At 43.6% G+C, this 17,776-nt stretch overlaps 1 protein-coding gene and 1 long non-coding RNA gene across 4 annotated transcripts in view; one reads left to right on the forward strand and one right to left on the reverse strand.

Moving 5' to 3' along the window:
• The window catches only part of TET1 (tet methylcytosine dioxygenase 1), a 73,190-nt gene extending 61,803 nt beyond the window's left edge, over positions 1-11,387 (forward strand). For 2 of the 3 annotated variants that reach the window (XM_071563935.1, XM_071563937.1), the window contains one exon: positions 2,039-11,387. In XM_071563935.1, the coding sequence (XP_071420036.1) occupies positions 2,039-3,177 (1,139 nt within the window). In that variant the 3' untranslated portion in view covers positions 3,178-11,387. The remainder of the gene's footprint in view (positions 1-2,038) is intronic. The other variant, XR_011698551.1, reaches the window with a different exon arrangement.
• LOC139675818 (uncharacterized) lies at positions 8-13,720 on the reverse strand. Its single transcript, XR_011698552.1, has 4 exons — positions 13,206-13,720; positions 2,017-2,062; positions 979-1,201; positions 8-61 (listed from the first exon to the last, which is right to left on the reverse strand). It is a non-coding gene; the product is annotated as an uncharacterized lncRNA (long non-coding RNA).
• Positions 13,721-17,776: the final 4,056 nt, after the last annotated feature.

Here is a 17,776-nt window from a genome sequence, read left to right on the forward strand (position 1 = left end):
TGAGGAGCTTCTGAGTGCTGCAGCCAGCCTGTGTTGGTCTGAGTCTGCACTGGGCCCAGGGCTGCGTGGAAAGGCCGTGTGTTACACAGTGCACTTGTCATGCACCTTTCACCACCTGCAAGCAGCACAACTCTTAATTTTTACATTTGTGTGAATTCTGAAGGCCTTTGAAATTCTGGAGTAGTATGAAATGTATTTAAAGACAGAGGCTTTACTTCTTCCCTTGCATAGTCCTGTCTTTTAACCACATTATTCTGGACAAATAAACATTAGAGAGAGGTTATTTTTGTCTCCATAAATACCAGCAATTGTTCTTGGCCCATGTTGGATAGAACAGGAGAGAAACCACCGACTTGGATGGGGTTTCTCAGCTGGCCACAGCCAACACCTCCCAGGAGGAGTCCCAGTCTCTACACAGGGTGTGTTCACGGGTAGTGCTGCCACCTCATCTGAACCTTCTCTGCTTTCCCCCTGTCCAGACAGTTCAATTGACTTCTCTTAATCTCTGCTACTTTGCCCTGCAGAGCAAGGAGCTTCTGGCAAGAGGTGGGGAATTTGCTGCAGCCACAGCCGTTTTGAGTGCTGTCGGTTTTTAAAACCTATTTTCACAGAATGCAGGTCTCTGTTCAGAGGTGATGGAAAGACACTTCTCAAGTCCTGTGTTTAAAATCTTCTGGGGGAAGGCCTTGATCTGAGGGGAGCTGTTCCTAATTACATTAAATGGTTTGTGTTTGATTTCATAGAAAAGGTTTTTAGAGAGTTGATGTGGCTTCCCTATGTCGCCCCCGGTTCAGTTTTTGCATGCTAACTATTGTGTCTGTAATTTATCCCTTGACTTTTTTGCATTCCTATTGGAGGAATGTTTTTTAATCCATCAATATTTATAAATTATTAGAAGACAGAGTAGAAGAAACAGTTCTTCTATATTTGGGTAAAGCAAATTTCTGGAACAAAGAAGAAATGCTGAGAAGACAGTACCTGAGAGCTCTCTGGGCGGTGCCAGTCTGCCAGCAGAACTCACGGAAAGTGACTGCAGGCATGATGCCAAGGCCATCCAAGGTGATGGAATTCCTTCCCACCGATCCAGTGGGCCTGTAGTGAACCCTACCCACGATGAGGATCAGTCCTGTGAGGAGCCTGTTCCACACCCCAGTGCAGCAGCAGGGCAGGCATGGCCAGAAACTGATGAGGGAGCTGCAGACTGAAATGATCAGTGTGAGGTGCTCACATGGGAAGGTGACACACAACCAAATCACGTGGTCCAGCTTTGTAGGGGTGGATTTACCTGGAGCAGGTTTCCAGATGCTTTTTTTTAAAGGCAGTTCTGAGCTGATACTGCAGGAGTGACTGTAACTCAGTAACTGTTTTGGTTGTGACTGATGAGATCCATAAACATGCTTTTTCCTTTGATTGTAATATGGGGTCATGGCAGCCCAGAAATTTGACTGATTCACAGGCCTAATTTCAGACAGGTGGGATTTCATCAGTGAGGTATAAAAACTGAAGGCCAGCAGTCTGCTGGGAAGCACTTGTGTAGGACTGGGCTGTGTGAGTTGGGACTTGGTGGTTATTTCATTTTATCTGTTTATTCTTCCCTTTGTGAAATACCTTTTTTTATATGCCAGCAGCCTGACTGGAAAAGGTTATGGTGTTAATTCAGCAAGGTTATTATATGTATACTTATAGTCATAGACATGTCCTTAAAAGGCTAAGAATAACCACTTTGGAAAATCTGCAGTCATCATGTATTGACTGGGTTGGAAAAGACCTCAAGTCCAACCCTTGGTCCAAGTCCAGTCCCTTTACCAGATCATGGCACTCAGTGCCACGGCCAAGCTCAGTTGAAAAACCTCCAGGGATGGGGAATCCACCCCCTCTCTGGGCAGCCCATTCCAATGCCTGAGCACTCTCTCTTTACAGAGAGAGTAACATTTCTAGCATTTTTTATGTTAGAAAGCAAGTATGAAACTATTGTAAGTGATGTATTTTATTAATTAAATAAGGAAAAGTACTTACAGTTGATGTGCATTTCTTTTAGGGAACAAAACAGATGCTTTAAAACCTGGAATAAAAACGGAGACTTCCAATCACCTCTATGCCATGAAACACACTGCAAACACTACTAAAAATTGCTCCCTACTAAAACAGTGCCCGGCTTCCTCCACCTTCAAGGTGGACAGTTTACATCCTTATCCATCTCTGGCACATAAGCCTGGCCTAACAGCAGTGACTAACATTCAACAGGATTTCTCAGTTCCCTACGGGTATTTTGAATGCAGTACCAAGGAACCTCACGTGACACCCTATGTTAACTGCAAGAGCTTTGATGTGTCGGTCAAAGATTATACTGGAATTCTGCTGGACGAGAAGGTGAATGGGGTGCCGCCGATCCTTCCCGAGGTCACCACACCAGGCCCCCCAGCCCACAGAGACCCCCTGCCCACCATACTTGAACATCAGCCCGACAAACAGAGCTGTCAGCTGCAGCTGGACAGCTCCTCCTCACAGACCATCAGCTCATGTGACTCAGCAGCACCGCTGAGCTCTCCGGCAAAGGATGCCGTCGGAAACGGAGCTGACTGTTCCCAGGGATGCCCAGGGGAAAAGGGCAGCTCCCACCAAGGACAGAGGTGTGACTTGGACCGTGTTGATGAAAAGCAAAACAATGCACTGGGACACCCGACGGATTCTGAAGAAAAGGCTGAGGAATTGTGGTCAGACAGCGAGCACAATTTTTTGGATGATGACATTGGTGGGGTTGCTGTGGCACCTTCCCATGGCTCCATCCTAATTGAATGTGCCAGACGGGAACTCCATGCCACCACACCGATCAAAAAACCCAACCGTAATCATCCCACAAGGATTTCTTTAGTTTTCTACCAACACAAAAATTTGAACGAGCCAAAACACGGTTTAGCCATGTGGGAAGCAAAGATGGCTGAGAGGGCGAAAGAAAAGGAAAAGGAAGCAGAACGACTGGGAATGGAGAATACGGAACTGAGCTCCAGCAACAGGAAAGCAAAGCAACCAAGTGACAACAGAGACCTTTTCTATGAAGATAACGAGTTCAACCAAATTCCCTCCCGCCGAGCACTGACAGTGACCAAGGACAAGGTGATCACGGTGTCCTCGTACGCCCTGACGCGCGTGGCGGGGCCCTACAACCACTGGGCGTAGGGCACGACCCCTCCCGGCGCGGGGCCACACGGGGGTCCCCAAGGTGCTGTTAAAGAACAGGTCTCCTGTCGTTTACTCTTTGCTCATCTCAACCTTTTTAAGGCTGAGGTAGAAAAAAAGGGGGGGATTTCTTCTTAAACTGTGACTTTAACATTTGGTGGTGCTCAAGCACATTTTAAGCAAAAAAAAGAAAAGCTGTATAGTTTTAATACATTCTAAAAAGGATTTTGTTTAGGTTATTAACCTTGATTGAATCATTCAGTTTATTACCTTTAGGAATTTATATTTTGGTGCTTTAAATCAAGTCTGTTTACTACAGAAATCATTTATAGGGATTTTAACAGGTTCACATGTTATGGTGTTAAATCAAGTTATACAGTTATAGCTCTACACAGCTCTTGGTGCTTAACCACATCAAACAGTTAAAAATAAATAAGCTGAATTATTACTTCATGGTGCCATTGCTTTAACAACTTCCAACCATTGCTATATAGTCCAAATTACAGATAAATCTTTTAGAAAACCAATGAATTTTGTTCTTTAGGTTTGTCATTATGTATAAAAGGAAGTTATTGGTAATGATGGCTGGAAGTTGTTTTTAAGCTGTAAATATATATTTTAAAAGCACTTTCTATTTTTAAAATTAACTTGAAATAGTATAGTCTAAGGATCATATTGTCTAAGGTTTGTGCATACTCTACAGAAGAGATGGTTTTATTCTTGCTGTGTAGAGTTCCGTGTTGTTACAGCTGCAGGATGTGTGCTCACAGCATATGTGGTTGGTTTAACTTGCCCTTTTTCATGGAAGATTTTATGTTGCATATAAACAACAGTTATGTATTACAGAACCTTTTTATTCTTTTCAAGCGAGTGTACAAACGTGGAATGAGGAGATGTCTGGTCAATGCGTGTGTTGCTATTGCAGGACATGAATATTTGGTTTTTTAAAGGCAGCATTATCATGGTTTCTTTGAGCAATAAGTGTGCAAGTCTCATTCATTTGGAATGCTTTGAGGTAACATAACAACTAAATGTTCCTAATGCCTCAGGGGTAGGATTGTTTTGGGATAAAAAAATACCCCCTAGTGTTGCCTTATTCTGTTCTGGAAAAAAAATAATTTAGGGAAAATACAAAGAAAGTGTTGGAAAATTATGAAATTGCTAATATTTAAGAGCAATTTTTTCGTTAAGAATAACCTATCTGTAATACTCATCAACTTTGAGTTCAGTTTTCTTATAAAAATATCTTGTAAATTTTTGAAGCATTTCACATGGAAAGGTTGTCTTTCCTTCCAAACACACAAAATTTACATTCTCCCTTTCTGTTGAAAAGTGACATATTGTGAAACGAGTGTTTGCTGAACCAGCGGAAAAACAGACACTCCATTGCTTTTAAATACTGTAGCATCCCACTCTTCTTTCTGATTCTCCTCTCCTTTGTATTTCTGTTTTAAACTTATTTAAACAAACTACCAAATGACAAGGTTAGCTAAGGACTGTCCCACGGGAGCCAGGACTGCTGGGAGAGCCCAGGCCCACCCCAGGCTGTCCCTGCCCTGCCTGGGCACCCTGCAGGGACAGCCCGGGCAGTGCTCAGTGTGCAAACGTGCTAATGAAATACTTGACATACATTACATTGTAGTGGTGCTGTGTAGAGGAACAGGAGCTGTCCAGAGCTGCTCTACCGAACCCCAGACAAGGTGCTTTTTCCTGGAGAGGCTGAAGTGCAAGCACTCTATTTACAGTTCTGGTACAACAAGTACATCGGGGTGTTTCTAACACCCAGTGCCAGTCCTGACCTTGGTGCTACGAATCCTTTGGTGCGGCTGCAGAGCCACGAGCCTGTTCTCCTGTGCCCACCTGCACTCGTGTGGTGTTTGCAGGAGGGAGGGCTGAAGGACCAATCACAGTGTAACGACTGTGGGTTCAATCCTGCACGTCTGTTCAAATTAACAAAGCTGTTGATGGCAGAGGAATTGAACCCATTCTTTGTATCTTACCTATTTCAAGTAAAATTTGTAAAAACTGGGTATGCTGCAAATTTTAGTTCAAAGCTTAATATTAGCTCAGTAGAGGATATGAAGGGATTGTAAATAATGAAAAACAGAGCCAATATTGCACCATCATTTTGTACCAGCAGTTTTATGCTCATTGACTATGTAATACAGTCTACATCAAATCATTATGGTATTTGTGTGCCTTAGATTTCCATTGTAAACCTTGTACATTGTTGGTGAGCTGAGGATGAGTAGGAATGGCAGCTGTCCATACAGTGAGTAGAACTGTATGTTCCCAGCTGGTCCCTCCTGTATTTGCCATCTGAAATCCCTGGCCCCACACCACGAGCAACCATGTACAGGTTCCTTATTGGTGTCACTGATAGCACTGACAGCGGCAGCGTCTGTCATGCTGTAATTCAGCACTCCCATGTGATAAACAGACTTCTACACAAAATTACTGTTAGAGCCATCTCTTTACCTTTTAAAACATTCATACCATTAAAGTGGATCATTTTTACTTGAATCTTTTCCTACAAATGCCCATATTTACATTAGAGAAACTTCAAGATAAAAATGTTCCACTGAAAAACCAGCAGCTTCCCTCTAAGAAGTGAGGCACTGAAAGGTGGATCTAAAAGGATCCTTTCAAATACAGGTGGTCCAGGTATACCTTTTTTGAAATGGCAGTTCTGACAGAGAAATATGTATAATAACATGTATAATGGTTAAGCTATTAACTGATAGGTGCTAAACTCACAGTTACTACTTCATTAATGTTGCTCACAGAAGAGAAATGTCTCATCTCTGCAGTAAAACATCCCTTGTGGTGCTCGTCCCTTGCCTGTGTGCCCCCTAACCTGCTTTTCCAGCATGTCCTGCCTGCCAGGCTGGCTGGGCACTGCCCCTCCTGCTGGGCACGGAGCAGGCGGTGCTTTCAGAAACTGGTATTTTCTATTGCTGTACTGTGGTACTCAAAATACAACTATTTACTGTTTTTGCAGCTCTGTGGTATTTCTTGTAGCACTTCAGAATATTTATCATTCTTGTGCACAAATTGCATTATTTTCAGTAAGGTTATCATTTCATAACAGTATTTCTCTTAAAATTTGCAACTCTGTGGGTCTGTTCTTTCCTTTGCAGCCCACACAATCCTTGTAATTTGCTCTTGTCTCTTAACCAAGCCTTTTCTGGGATGGCCAGACCAGGAGTTGGATCTAAACTTAAGGTAGCTGGCTAGGTCAGACCTGCATTTCCGGCTTGGTTTCCATCAGCTGGCAGGATGTTCTGGGTGACAAACCAGTACCTGGATTCAGGTGTGGGCTGGTGGTGGGCTCTGCTTGCCTTTGGATCATTTTTCACAGTGTGCTGGCAAAAAACTGTCCTGGTCCAACATGGGACACCTCTGGCTTCCCAGAGAAATGTCTCATCCCTTTGTCCAGCATTGCAGGAGCTGGTTCTGTTTGACTCCCTGTGGGAGTCACTGCAGGCGGGTCCAATGAAACAGTGAAGTTACTGATTTTTCACATGCTATTGTATTACAGAAAAAATTATTTCTATACATTCTTCAGTCACAAGATCCAAGAAGCTTTTTAAGAACTTAAATTATGTGCAGCTTTCTGCCTGCACCAGCTGTACTCTGATTTTTTTTTATTTAAAGGACTTTCTAAGCTAACCTTTACTTAGGAATAACTGCTGGTGGAAGTCCTTGCCTTACCTATGGCAGTGCTTCTCCGGACTTAGAACAGGAATTAACTGCAGTATCTTAAGCAACATTTTATGTTAAGCATGGGCAAATGACAACTTCTGTAATACTTCAGATTCTTTGTACCATACAGCTGTGTGTGGGTTTTTGAAGACCTTCCTAGTTTCATTGTAGTGTTAAGCTAAATTTGGTGGGTTGAGTTTGGGTCCTGTTTATTTTGCTGCAGCCCTGCTGACTGCAAAGTGCTCACTCGGCCGGCTTTCCTGCAGAATTCCGTATTTAACTGGATGGGTATGGACGAGGGCTGGCCCGAGTCTGTGCCACTCAGACCCCTGCAGCCCTGCCATGCTGAACAGGTTGGGCAAGGACAGAGAGAGGGATTTGGAGTAAATGGTTTACTTATGGTTGTGCTGTTTGTAGCACGAGTGATTCAGGTCTGTAGAGAGGTGCAATTTCCACACCTCAAGTTCTAGGCAGGTCTGTGCCAGACCAGCTTCAGGACTGAGCTCCTGACAGCTGCTGTGATTTCTGTTATCTGACAGATTGGTCAATGAGACAGAAGTTATGGAAGCAGGCCAAGGAAAACTGCATCTTCATGGGTTTCTATTTAAGATGTAAGGTCACTTCCCATGGAACTTCCCTCATGTTGAAACCAGCTCCATTTATCAAGCAGTCATCAGCATTGTAGTCCCTTTATATAGATGGTTCTCTTTTCTGTGGAGATCTGTGGTTTCTGGGGCATCAGGAGGAAATAACTGTGCCCTCTGATCTACAGAAAACTAAATTCATGGCCGCTTCCATGCTGTGTGTATGTTAACAGTTGGTACATCCAGCCAAACTCTCTTACAGGCCTGTTGTGGTCCCTGAAATTCAGATTAGGGTCTTTGTGACATTTACTCCATGAATTTGTGATGATCTGATCTTAAATAGCACAATTGGAGATGGGGAACAGTCCAATTACCCTTGAAAGTTCTGGCTTTATTTTATCAGGTGTTGGTCTCACTTGCAGAAGGAGGTGTAGAGGGAATCTCTTTCCATAAAATTAGGTGGTAGAGTTGCCATTGATTGTTGACACCAGGGTGCTGCAATGTCTGTGTCACAGCATTGTTCTAACCAGGAAGATGTTTCCTTGTGGATATATTTACAAATTCACCTCTTTCCACAGCTCCTCTGAAGACAGTAATCTCTCCTTTGGTCTTTGCCTCCAAATGGTGGTTGAAAGAAGGAAAAAAGAGGAGGGAGAGAGTTGGTCACCCTTTCCTGATCTGTATAGGCAAATGATGATGTGAGCACTGCATTCATCCTCAGCCCACTGCCCTTCCCACAGCCCAGACAGGGAATGTGGGTGCTGATGGGGTGCTGGTTGGACTTGATGGTCTTTAAGGTCTTTTCCAACCTTAGGATTCCATGATTCTATCACAGCATGAGTAAGTCACAGGCAAAGCTCTGAGGTACAACTGGCTTTTGAGACAACCTTCTCTGTACACGTGTTGTGGTTGCCAAGGTCCTCCTTCATAGTGACACTTCTTTTGGTACATCTGACTTTAAATGCATCACCATCACTGTTTTCTTACTTTTTAAATCAAATAATCAGTTCTCCAGTTCATATTTAGATTTGTTGATGCAGCTATTTTGATCAGTTCTTGTATCTGCAAGTAGCCAAATGAAAGAGACTTTGCAAGACTAAAAAACTGCTCACTCCCTGAGAAAGGAAAATTCATCCCTTCTCAGAGTACTGGAGTTTTGTTCTAGTTTTTGTTCCTGCTGCCAGCATCTCTGTGGAATGTTCTCTTGTCTTCTGAGTTAGTCTTAACACCTCTGCCCAGTTCCTAACACAAGACAGCTGCTGCAGAACCTGCACGATGGAAAGAGCAGGAGTGTTTCTTTACATCTTCTGGTTAGATCAGTCACAGTCCTCATGAGACACCCAAGTATTGTGTAACTTAAATGCCTTAATTAACATAGGACTGCTTGGAAAAAAGATGTTCTTCCTCTGTAGCAGCAAATGGAATTGATGAAGCTTGAGCAGAAATTAATTAAGTAGTTGCTGCCTTTTGTTAAAGGGTATCAGGGTGTCAGCATCACTGTTTCCCTCTTTCTCAGACACAGACTTTAGGATTCTTTTTCCAATCCAGTTCCCTGGTTCATCATCCCCACATTGCTCGTGGTGTTTAACCACATACTGCTGCCTTCAGATTTAACAGATAAAAGATGCTTCTTGGTGCTGTATTCTTTCATTGTTCCCCAAACAGTGCATTTTCCTCTGTTACTCTACTGGACCATTTTATATGGCATTTTTCCACACATGTATTCAGGTGCTAGAACCTTCCAGCAGCACACTTGCAGTGAGTGCAGGACTAGGGTGCTAAATACATGAGGGTGACTTGCTCTGTTGGGTGTGACTGGTCAAAGGTGCTGTTTCAACACTGCACACCCTACACTGTTCCTCGTGAAGTCACGGAACACAGGTGGGCACCTCCTAAGCTACAGGTGTGAGGAGGAGGAGGGCAGGTTTGGCCCTTAATCCACAGAGCTGGCAGGTACAGCAGGTGAGCTGTGTCCCAAAGAAGAGCTGTTGCAGTGGGGCAAGGGAACTGCTACTTTGGTGTTCAGTATTGCAGTTGTTGTCAAACAACCTTTTAATACTGTTGTGGAAAGTTTTGTGACCTGATCAATATTTTACATGTATATCTGTGTTTTTATTGAAACTGTAATGGAAAAGGGTCTGGGAGTTGTCTCAGAATGAAGGCCCTGATTCTCTTTTATACTACTGTCCATTGCATTGCATTGAAAGGATAGAGGGGCCTTAACTGGATGTCACTTCAGGTTACATCCCTCAGAGTATCCCAGCACACTGATCATGGTGTGGAAGGTCGGTAGGATACGTAGTTACCAAATGACTGATTTGTACAATCATCTGAAATCAATTTTGTGGTGTCCCTACTGTGTGTATAGGGCCAGTAACACCCACATTGTTCTTAGTTTAGAAATGCAGGTTCAAAAGAAACTGGCTTGGGTTTTACCAGATTGTAAGGACCATTTATATTGGCTGTCCTTTGCCCAGCACTGTCTCCAAAGACAACGGGGTGTAAGATTTTTACCTCTAGGTAATGGCCAGCCCAGAAATCTCACAGAATTCTCAATACCATTTTCAGACTTTGGTAGTTTTCCTTACAATACTTGCTCCCCTTTATCATAATTTGATCCCTTTTACTTGCTGATACTAATGGGGGTTGTGATGACCCTCTGAAGGCCCTTCTGTGCTGCCAGCAGGGTGTGCAGTGCTGGGTGCTCCTGTCACACTGGGCAGTTTGGGGACACAGAGCTAAAGGCCAATCCTTTGTGCCTGCCCTGACTGTGGTGCTACTGCCAGGGCAGCCACTGGCACTGCTCTGCATGCAGAGCCCTGAGAGCTGCCCTGGCTGCCAGTGGGAGCTCCATGGGAGCAACAGCCCCGCTCCACTGCAGGTGTGGAATGCAGGGCAGTGCAAACTGCTTGTCCAAAAACGTTAGAGGAAAAGCAAATACAGTTTCACACTTAAATTTTCCACTGCAGAGCCTAATGTGACAATATCACACCAGGTCACACATACCAATGGGAATTCGCTGTCGTTAAGAACAGTAATGTGTAAGGACACACTGAAATGCTATGGCTAATGAATTCCTGCTCTGCAAAGTTAAAAGATTAACAGTGTGCCAAAACAAAAGTAAAAACTCAGTCTTTCCTTCTCTCCCTCTCTCTCTCTCTCTCTCTCTCTCTCTCTCCTTTTCTATTTTTCTTTCTTTGGGATGCATTTGATCTTTATTTTTCAACTTTGAAGTTTTATTTCCAGTTACCAACCTGCTGTATTGAAATCTGGAACATAAAATTAACATTTTTTTAAACACAAGATGATGTACAGGGAGAAAAAATCAGAAAGAAAAAGCACTTCATTATGTCACAGTATTTACAGGAGAAACTCTAAAAATTACCCGTTTTCTCAAAAAAACCCCATCTGGGGCCTGGTTCTTCCTGGTGTAACTGAGCACAGCTCCCTGAGGCTGGTGGAGCTGTGCAGAGTTATGCTGGCTGAGAAACTGAACCTTAAAATCTTCTTTGCAGACAAGGGAACCCTTACCAGCAGTACTTGAAGACTTGTGAGTTGTGACTGCATGTTACTTGAAAGATCTAATTAAGCTATGTTTTTTGGTGCAAGCAGTTGTTGTACATGATTTCATGTTTATGTAGCAAGATGCATTGAAATGTTGATACTAGTATTGAAACATACATGTAAAAATTGTTGTCGTGGAAATTGTCTGTTCTGTTCTATTTTTCTTGTGTGTCTCATCTGTTTAGAACGTAAACTTTCTTTTTTTTTATTGTCCTAACTGAATAAGGCTAAATGAATACTGTAATTGAAAATATATTTTAAATCTTGTCATGAGTTTTTAAAAAGACTATTACAAATTGTATCATTCCTGATTACACAGAACTTTGTGGGTGGTTTTAAATAAATTTTATACTTCTATTTTGCACTTAGTCGCCTAATTTTTCTTTCCTGCTCTTACCACTAATAACCACTGTCACATGTGGAAATGCATTTAGTTACCTCAGCCCTACAGGACTAGGGTGGGTTCACCCAAGAAGTCAGCTGGGATTCTGCACTGGAAAGGGCCAGGTGTAAATCCAGTCCCTGTTCTCAGCCTGCCTCTGCCTCGTGGCTGGACTGACCTGTCCCAGGCAGGGCCCAGGCAAGAGAAGCAACCAGAGGAGTCTGAATTTCATCTCTTGATGGAAAAGGACAGAACAGCTTGTGAGCACATCTACACAGTGTCTCTTTGCTGCCTGTCTGGGGGAGCAAACACGTGGGAATCACTGACTGTGGTGTTCACTTTCCAGGTCAGATGGGCTGGGCTGCAGGTCAGATGGGCTGGGCTGGCTTTTCCCTTAGGCAGATTTCACCACTAGCCTGCTTTGCTGGGGGACACTGCCCTGCAGAACAACTCCTGCACAGAATTCCTGTTGTTTGGATCTGAACAAAAGGAGGAATGAATGCATATTTGTTTCTTTTCCTTCTCCGGTAAGTGCAGAAGCAAAAGCTGCCGCTACAATAATCTTCCAGCTACCTGGAATCTCCCAGAGGGCAGACAAGTTCTGCTGTCCCTCAGGCCTCACTAATGTCCTGGGAAGGAACCACACTGTGTGATATGGTGCATGCGGTCCCCGGGAGCAGGATGTGGTAATGCCACAGGGAGCCCCTGACCCTGCTGTGGAACCTGCTCCTCTTGGAGAGGAGAATCATCATTGGCTTTACAGCAACACCTCCTGACTTGCCCCAGGCCTGCTCTGGACTGCTGTTAAATCCTTCAGCAGAGCTGTGTGATCCAGGGCTTGGTATTGGAGTCAGTAACTCAGTGCAGGTGATTTTGAATGGCCCCACAGACTTGGAGCAGACCCAAAACACCATTACTGAAGAAGAGACATGGATGAGAAAGGGTTTCCAGCTCCTTTCCAGGCACCGCCAGCCAACTGCATGTTGCTTGTGGGAATAAAACTAAATTTGCCTGCCCTGTTGCCAAACACGAGTTTATCCTGTACTTCAACAGCTGGAGGTGACTTTGGTGCTTTTTTAACATAAATGACACAGGTAATATAACTCTGATGGAGTACAGTTGCTTGCTTTTAACTTCTAATATGTTGCAGCCTTAGATCACAATGCCTATTGAAATGGCATCAATTGTTAACAATTGAAGCTGCAAAATAAGCTTTGTTGCCAATGCCACAGTTACAGTTTTCTGCAGTACTCCAATACCTGATAAAGATTATGGAATGGCAGGTTCTGTTCAATTGTGCTGATTACTGTTGTTAATATTTAACCTACAGTATTAGTTTATATCTTCAAAAGGTTAGTCATCAAAGTGCTGGACCTTCTGTGCATTCTGTACATCAGAACAAGCATCATATCCAAAAGTTATCTAAACACAAGCAAGGTGGTGCTTCAATTAAGTGTTTTGGTCCAAGAAATGGCCTAGATAGTCTAAAATAAAATACCAGCAAACCCCATCTGTGTTTTTAATCTAAGACACATGGGAAAAATATGGAAGATGTGGAAATTCAAACCCAACTATTTCAATAACCACTGGCTGGAGCTCAGTTCCCAAGATGGGCCTCCCATTCCATGTCCCATCTGTTTAGTTGTGGATACTCTTTTGCTTTTGTGATACACACCACTTATACAAAATTCTTAGGGGTTGAATTCTTGAAAACGTCTTTCTACACCAGGCTAAAAATTACTAGCAGTCCCCAGCTCATCCCCACAACAGCAGAAAGCCTTGTAAGGACTCACCTGTGTTGCAGCTGCTCCAGTTTCCAAGGGTGGGATTGATCGATTGGTTGGGCTGTTGCAAATTGCCTTGTTTTAAGAGGGCAGGGAAGAAGTGGCTCGGGTGTGTCACTGCATGACAACCCTCCTTGGGCCACAGCTCTCCTGAGCTCTTGTCTGGCCAGACACTCAGAAAAACAAAAAAAGAAAGCAAAACCAAGAGCACTGTAGTGTCGTGCTCACCTGGAGCCTGCCAAGTGCCAGAGGCTCTGGATCCCCCAAAGGGTACAGGCAAGTATCTGCTTATATCCAATTTCTATTGCATCTGAGCACATAGACTGGAAATCAATGTTTTAGTCATTCTTTGCTGTCTCCCAGGGGAGGAGGCTTTACCTGGGGTTCTTACTGCACAGAGAAGCTCTCAGGATGCTCCTGCTCTCCCTGTAAATCACAGCCCAGGGCAAATTAAACCTCTGACTGTTGGCACTCGGCAGTCCCGCACTGGGAACTGATTCTGCCTGTCCTGCACTGGGAACTGCTTCTGCCCGTCCCTCACTGGAAACTGCTTCTGCCCGTCCCTCACTGGGAACTGCTTCTGCCCGTCCCTCACTGGGAACTGATTCTGCCTGTCCCTCACTGGGAACTGATTCTGCCCGTCCCTCACTGGGAACTGATTCTGCCCGTCCCTCACTGGGAACTGATTCTGCCCGTCCCTCACTGGGAACTGATTCTGCCCGTCCCTCACTGGGAACTGATTCTGCCCGTCCCTCACTGGGAACTGATTCTGCCTGTCCCTCACTGAGAACTGATTCTGCCTCTCCCGCACTGGGAACTGATTCTGCCTGTCCTTGGGAGCAGAGCTCTGTGCTCTGCTGAGGCAGTAATGAAGGGAAAGGGTTCTCTGCTCTCCATTTCCCTTGCCTGAAGCAATGGAACAAAGATTTCCTGTCTGCAGAGGTGCCCTCACTCTGGCTTTCACAGAGCTTGGGATGCCAGGATTGGTACAAGGTAGCTGAGAAATCCTTCTTGTATCAAACCAAATATGCCCAGAAAAACGTTCTGAAAGGACTGAACTTCCTTCAGACACTTGAATACAAGTCAGAGTGAGTAAGAAAAAAAGAATCCTTAAAACTGACACCTTCAAACAAGACCACTATTCTTGTTCTCCTGGGCAATGTGAATTACATCTGTTTTTTCTTCCCCTATTCATGAGGAATTATACAAAGATTACAGCTGTCCCTAATCCTCTACAGAAACCCTCCATGGTAAACTGACATTCATAGTACTGTTTTTACCTTCAAATGGAACAATTCAAAATAAAGATTTATTTTATGCCTGGTTAGGAGAAGATAAGAGAGATCTGTGATCCTCAAAGAACTGCAAGAGTGAGGTAAGTGCTTCTGATCAAAGTCAAATGCTAAATGATTTAAGTAAAACCAAAAGTCATAGAATTCGAACCCAAATATGTCCAATTTCAGTTAGGAAACCACCATACTCCCAAAAGGTACAGTTTCCAAAACATTTCTCCCTTTTGCAAAAAAAAAAAGCATTTCTCTGAATTTTCAGCATTAGCTATGATCACACACAACAATTTTCAGAAGGGTTTCCATCTAACACACCCCATCAAACATGAGAGTGTTGTTGATTTCTTTACTTTTTAATACTGAAGTGTCAATTGGGACAATTTAAAAGAAAAATTTACACTTGGGTAGGAAAAGATGTTTAGTTGCTCATATAAAACTATGAACAGATCTTTTTAACTTGGATGTAACAAAATCCTTCCAAGGGCATCCAATCTCACCAGTGTATCCAACAGATTGCAGACATGACAGAAAGTCACCACTGAGGGATGTACAGACTTTACTGCCTTTGCTCTGCTCTGTAAGACTGCAATTCTTTAACTCAGGATGGTAAGGGGGTTGATTAAAATCTACAAACATGCCATTTGGTGGAAGTCCTGACATTAAAATTTAGAAATTAGAGTTTTTCCAGAACTTTCAGCTCCTTTTTCCCCATCAGTAAATGCCAACAGCTTTCCAAAGGGCTCAGATCCCCTCTCTGAACACTTTACTGATCACCACCAATTCCCTGAGACAGCAACTGCTTCTGGTGGTCTGGTACCTTCAAGACAATTAAGAATTGTTTTATTTATGCCAGAGCATAAATTTACTCAAGGAAGCTTTGTCAGAAGTCTGTTCATCAAGGTGTTTAATTTTATCCCAATATAAGTGGACCATAAAAGGCTTTTCTCCTTACCCTGGGACTCTTAAACAAACAAAGAAACAAATAAAAGTTTCTTGCAATCAGCTAAGCCTGAGCAGGTTGATTTAACTCCATGATGTTCTTTCTTGAGGGGTCCACCCAGTTCAGAAACACTTTTGTCAAATCCTTTGTGTACCAGTGTGTAATAAACTTGAGTTCATTAGATTTATTTTTATCTTCAGTAGTGACTGTGTCATGTTTGGGAAAATGTAAAGCACAAATAGACACAGTCATAAAGACAGAGATTTCTGTGCAAGAAAAAAGGATGGTTAATTAATTTGATTAGCTGCTTCTATGCTGCACTTGTACTACAACTTGGGCATCAAAAAAGCCATTACCTGAAGTGTTGCTGCCATTCCTGGCTATCCAGAAGGGTGGAAATGTGTTGGACTCTCTGGATGGTCTCTCCTGAAGAGATCACACAAACAGACCCACCAACAGCTGCCAAGAGCAGGTTCCAGTCGTGACATAAACTGTGTCTGATGTTCACAGATCACACAACAGCCCAGGCTGGTGGGAACCTCCAAAGATCCCCTGCTCCCATGTGACCTGAAAGTTAATTCAGCAATAGAACAGCATGGATAAAATGTATTTCCAACAAGTTCTGGGACCCTCAGTTCAGGAAAGATCTTGAGGAGCTGGAGCGGGGCCAGAGAAGAGCAAGGAGGCTGGAGAAGGGACTGGAGCACAAGTGCTGTGGGGAGAGGCTGAGGGAGCTGGGGGTGTTTAGCCTGGAGAAGAGGAGGCTCAGAGGTGACCTCAGCACTGTCTAGAACTGCCTGAAGGGAAGTTCTGGCCTGGTGGGGGTTGGTCTCTTCTCCCAGGCACTCAGCAATAGGACAAGGGGGCACGATGGGCTCAAGCTCTGCCAGGGGAAATTGAAGCTGGAGATCAGAAAAAAATTCTTTGCAGAGAGAGTGCTCAGGCATTGGAATGGGCTGCCCAGAGAGGGGGTGGATTCCCCATCCCTGGAGGTTTTTCAAGTGAGCTTGGCCGTGGCACTGAGTGCCATGATCTGGTAAAGGGACTGGAGTTGGACCAAGGGTTGGACTTGATGATCTCGGAGGTCTTTTCCAACCCAATCCATTCTATGATTCTAATATGAAAAAAATCCTTGTTCATTTTTGAACAGCAGATTCATGTGAGGAATGAAACACTAATTTCTGTGTCTTATCAATGGTACAGACTGTCAAAAGCACATTCATTAGAAGATTGTAATTCCTCCTCATTACTTCCCCTAAATACACAGTAGGAACACAGTTAAACCTGTTTCTGGGGTACAGCACAGTGGAAGGTACCACAAGTGACCTCACTGGCTTTCCTGAGTGAAGGGAGAGAGCCAAAGTATTCACTGCTTGAACTGTAACATTTCCTGGTACAAAGTTCTCTTCTTTGTGTTTTTCCATTCATCTTTGTTAAACATACTGATTGTGCCAAAACATGTGTGATGTTATTTGATTAGAAGCTCCAAAAATTATCATTTCCTTCCACAATATCCCCAGCTTGCTCTTAACTCTTGTAACCACCCAGAATCCTGGAAGCAACAATGTGCTTTATGACTTTTGCCTTCAAATTTGTGTCTTTATCTCAACTTGCCCATTATTTTAAGGTAACTTGTAGAAATCTCATCTCTTTCAGACTTCTCTCCCTTCATCAATTTTGGATTAGATTGTCCAAAGCACTTTGGAGACAGAGAGCCTGGGGTTATTATAAGAAACAAGTGCTCACCTTTTTCCCCTCCCACTTCCATTACACTGTTCTTCATCCCAGCTGCCTGGTGTGTCTTGAGTGGAGGACAGAGAGGCTTAAAGAATTCAGGAGTCATTAGTGTAGTCATTAGCAGAGGAAAAATCTGCCAGCTAATGGCAGCAATATGTGTGGAGAGAGTACAGAGAGAAATGTACAGGATTGTGGTACAGCAGATCAGGTTTGTGTTTCTGAGGCTTTGGGAGCATGACCAAGACTGAGGAACCCTCTGATAAAAAGGCCAAAAGGCTGCAGAACAGAGCTACTCACACAATATTCTGACATTCACCCACAATTATTTTCTCCTTTAATACAGTTTTGCCCCTGTCCTTTGCACGTACAGTGTGGGAGGGAGTCCTGCAGCCTCTTGAGCCTCTAATCTCCAGGTTAAAGGTGCAGGTTCTGCCTTGGGTCAACTGATTGAGCTGGATGGAACTACAACAGAAATAAGGTTTGAAACACGTAAAAATTAACAACTACGCCTGTGAGTGTGAAACTTCAAACCCCTCATCTGATTTGCAATATAAAGGACTATGGCAGACCTGTATTTATGTATTACTGAGTACCAAATATGGGCAGAAATTTAC

The sequence above is a fragment of the Pithys albifrons genome, chromosome 9, assembly GCF_047495875.1.
Source record: "Pithys albifrons albifrons isolate INPA30051 chromosome 9, PitAlb_v1, whole genome shotgun sequence".
Lineage (NCBI taxonomy): Eukaryota > Metazoa > Chordata > Aves > Passeriformes > Thamnophilidae > Pithys > Pithys albifrons.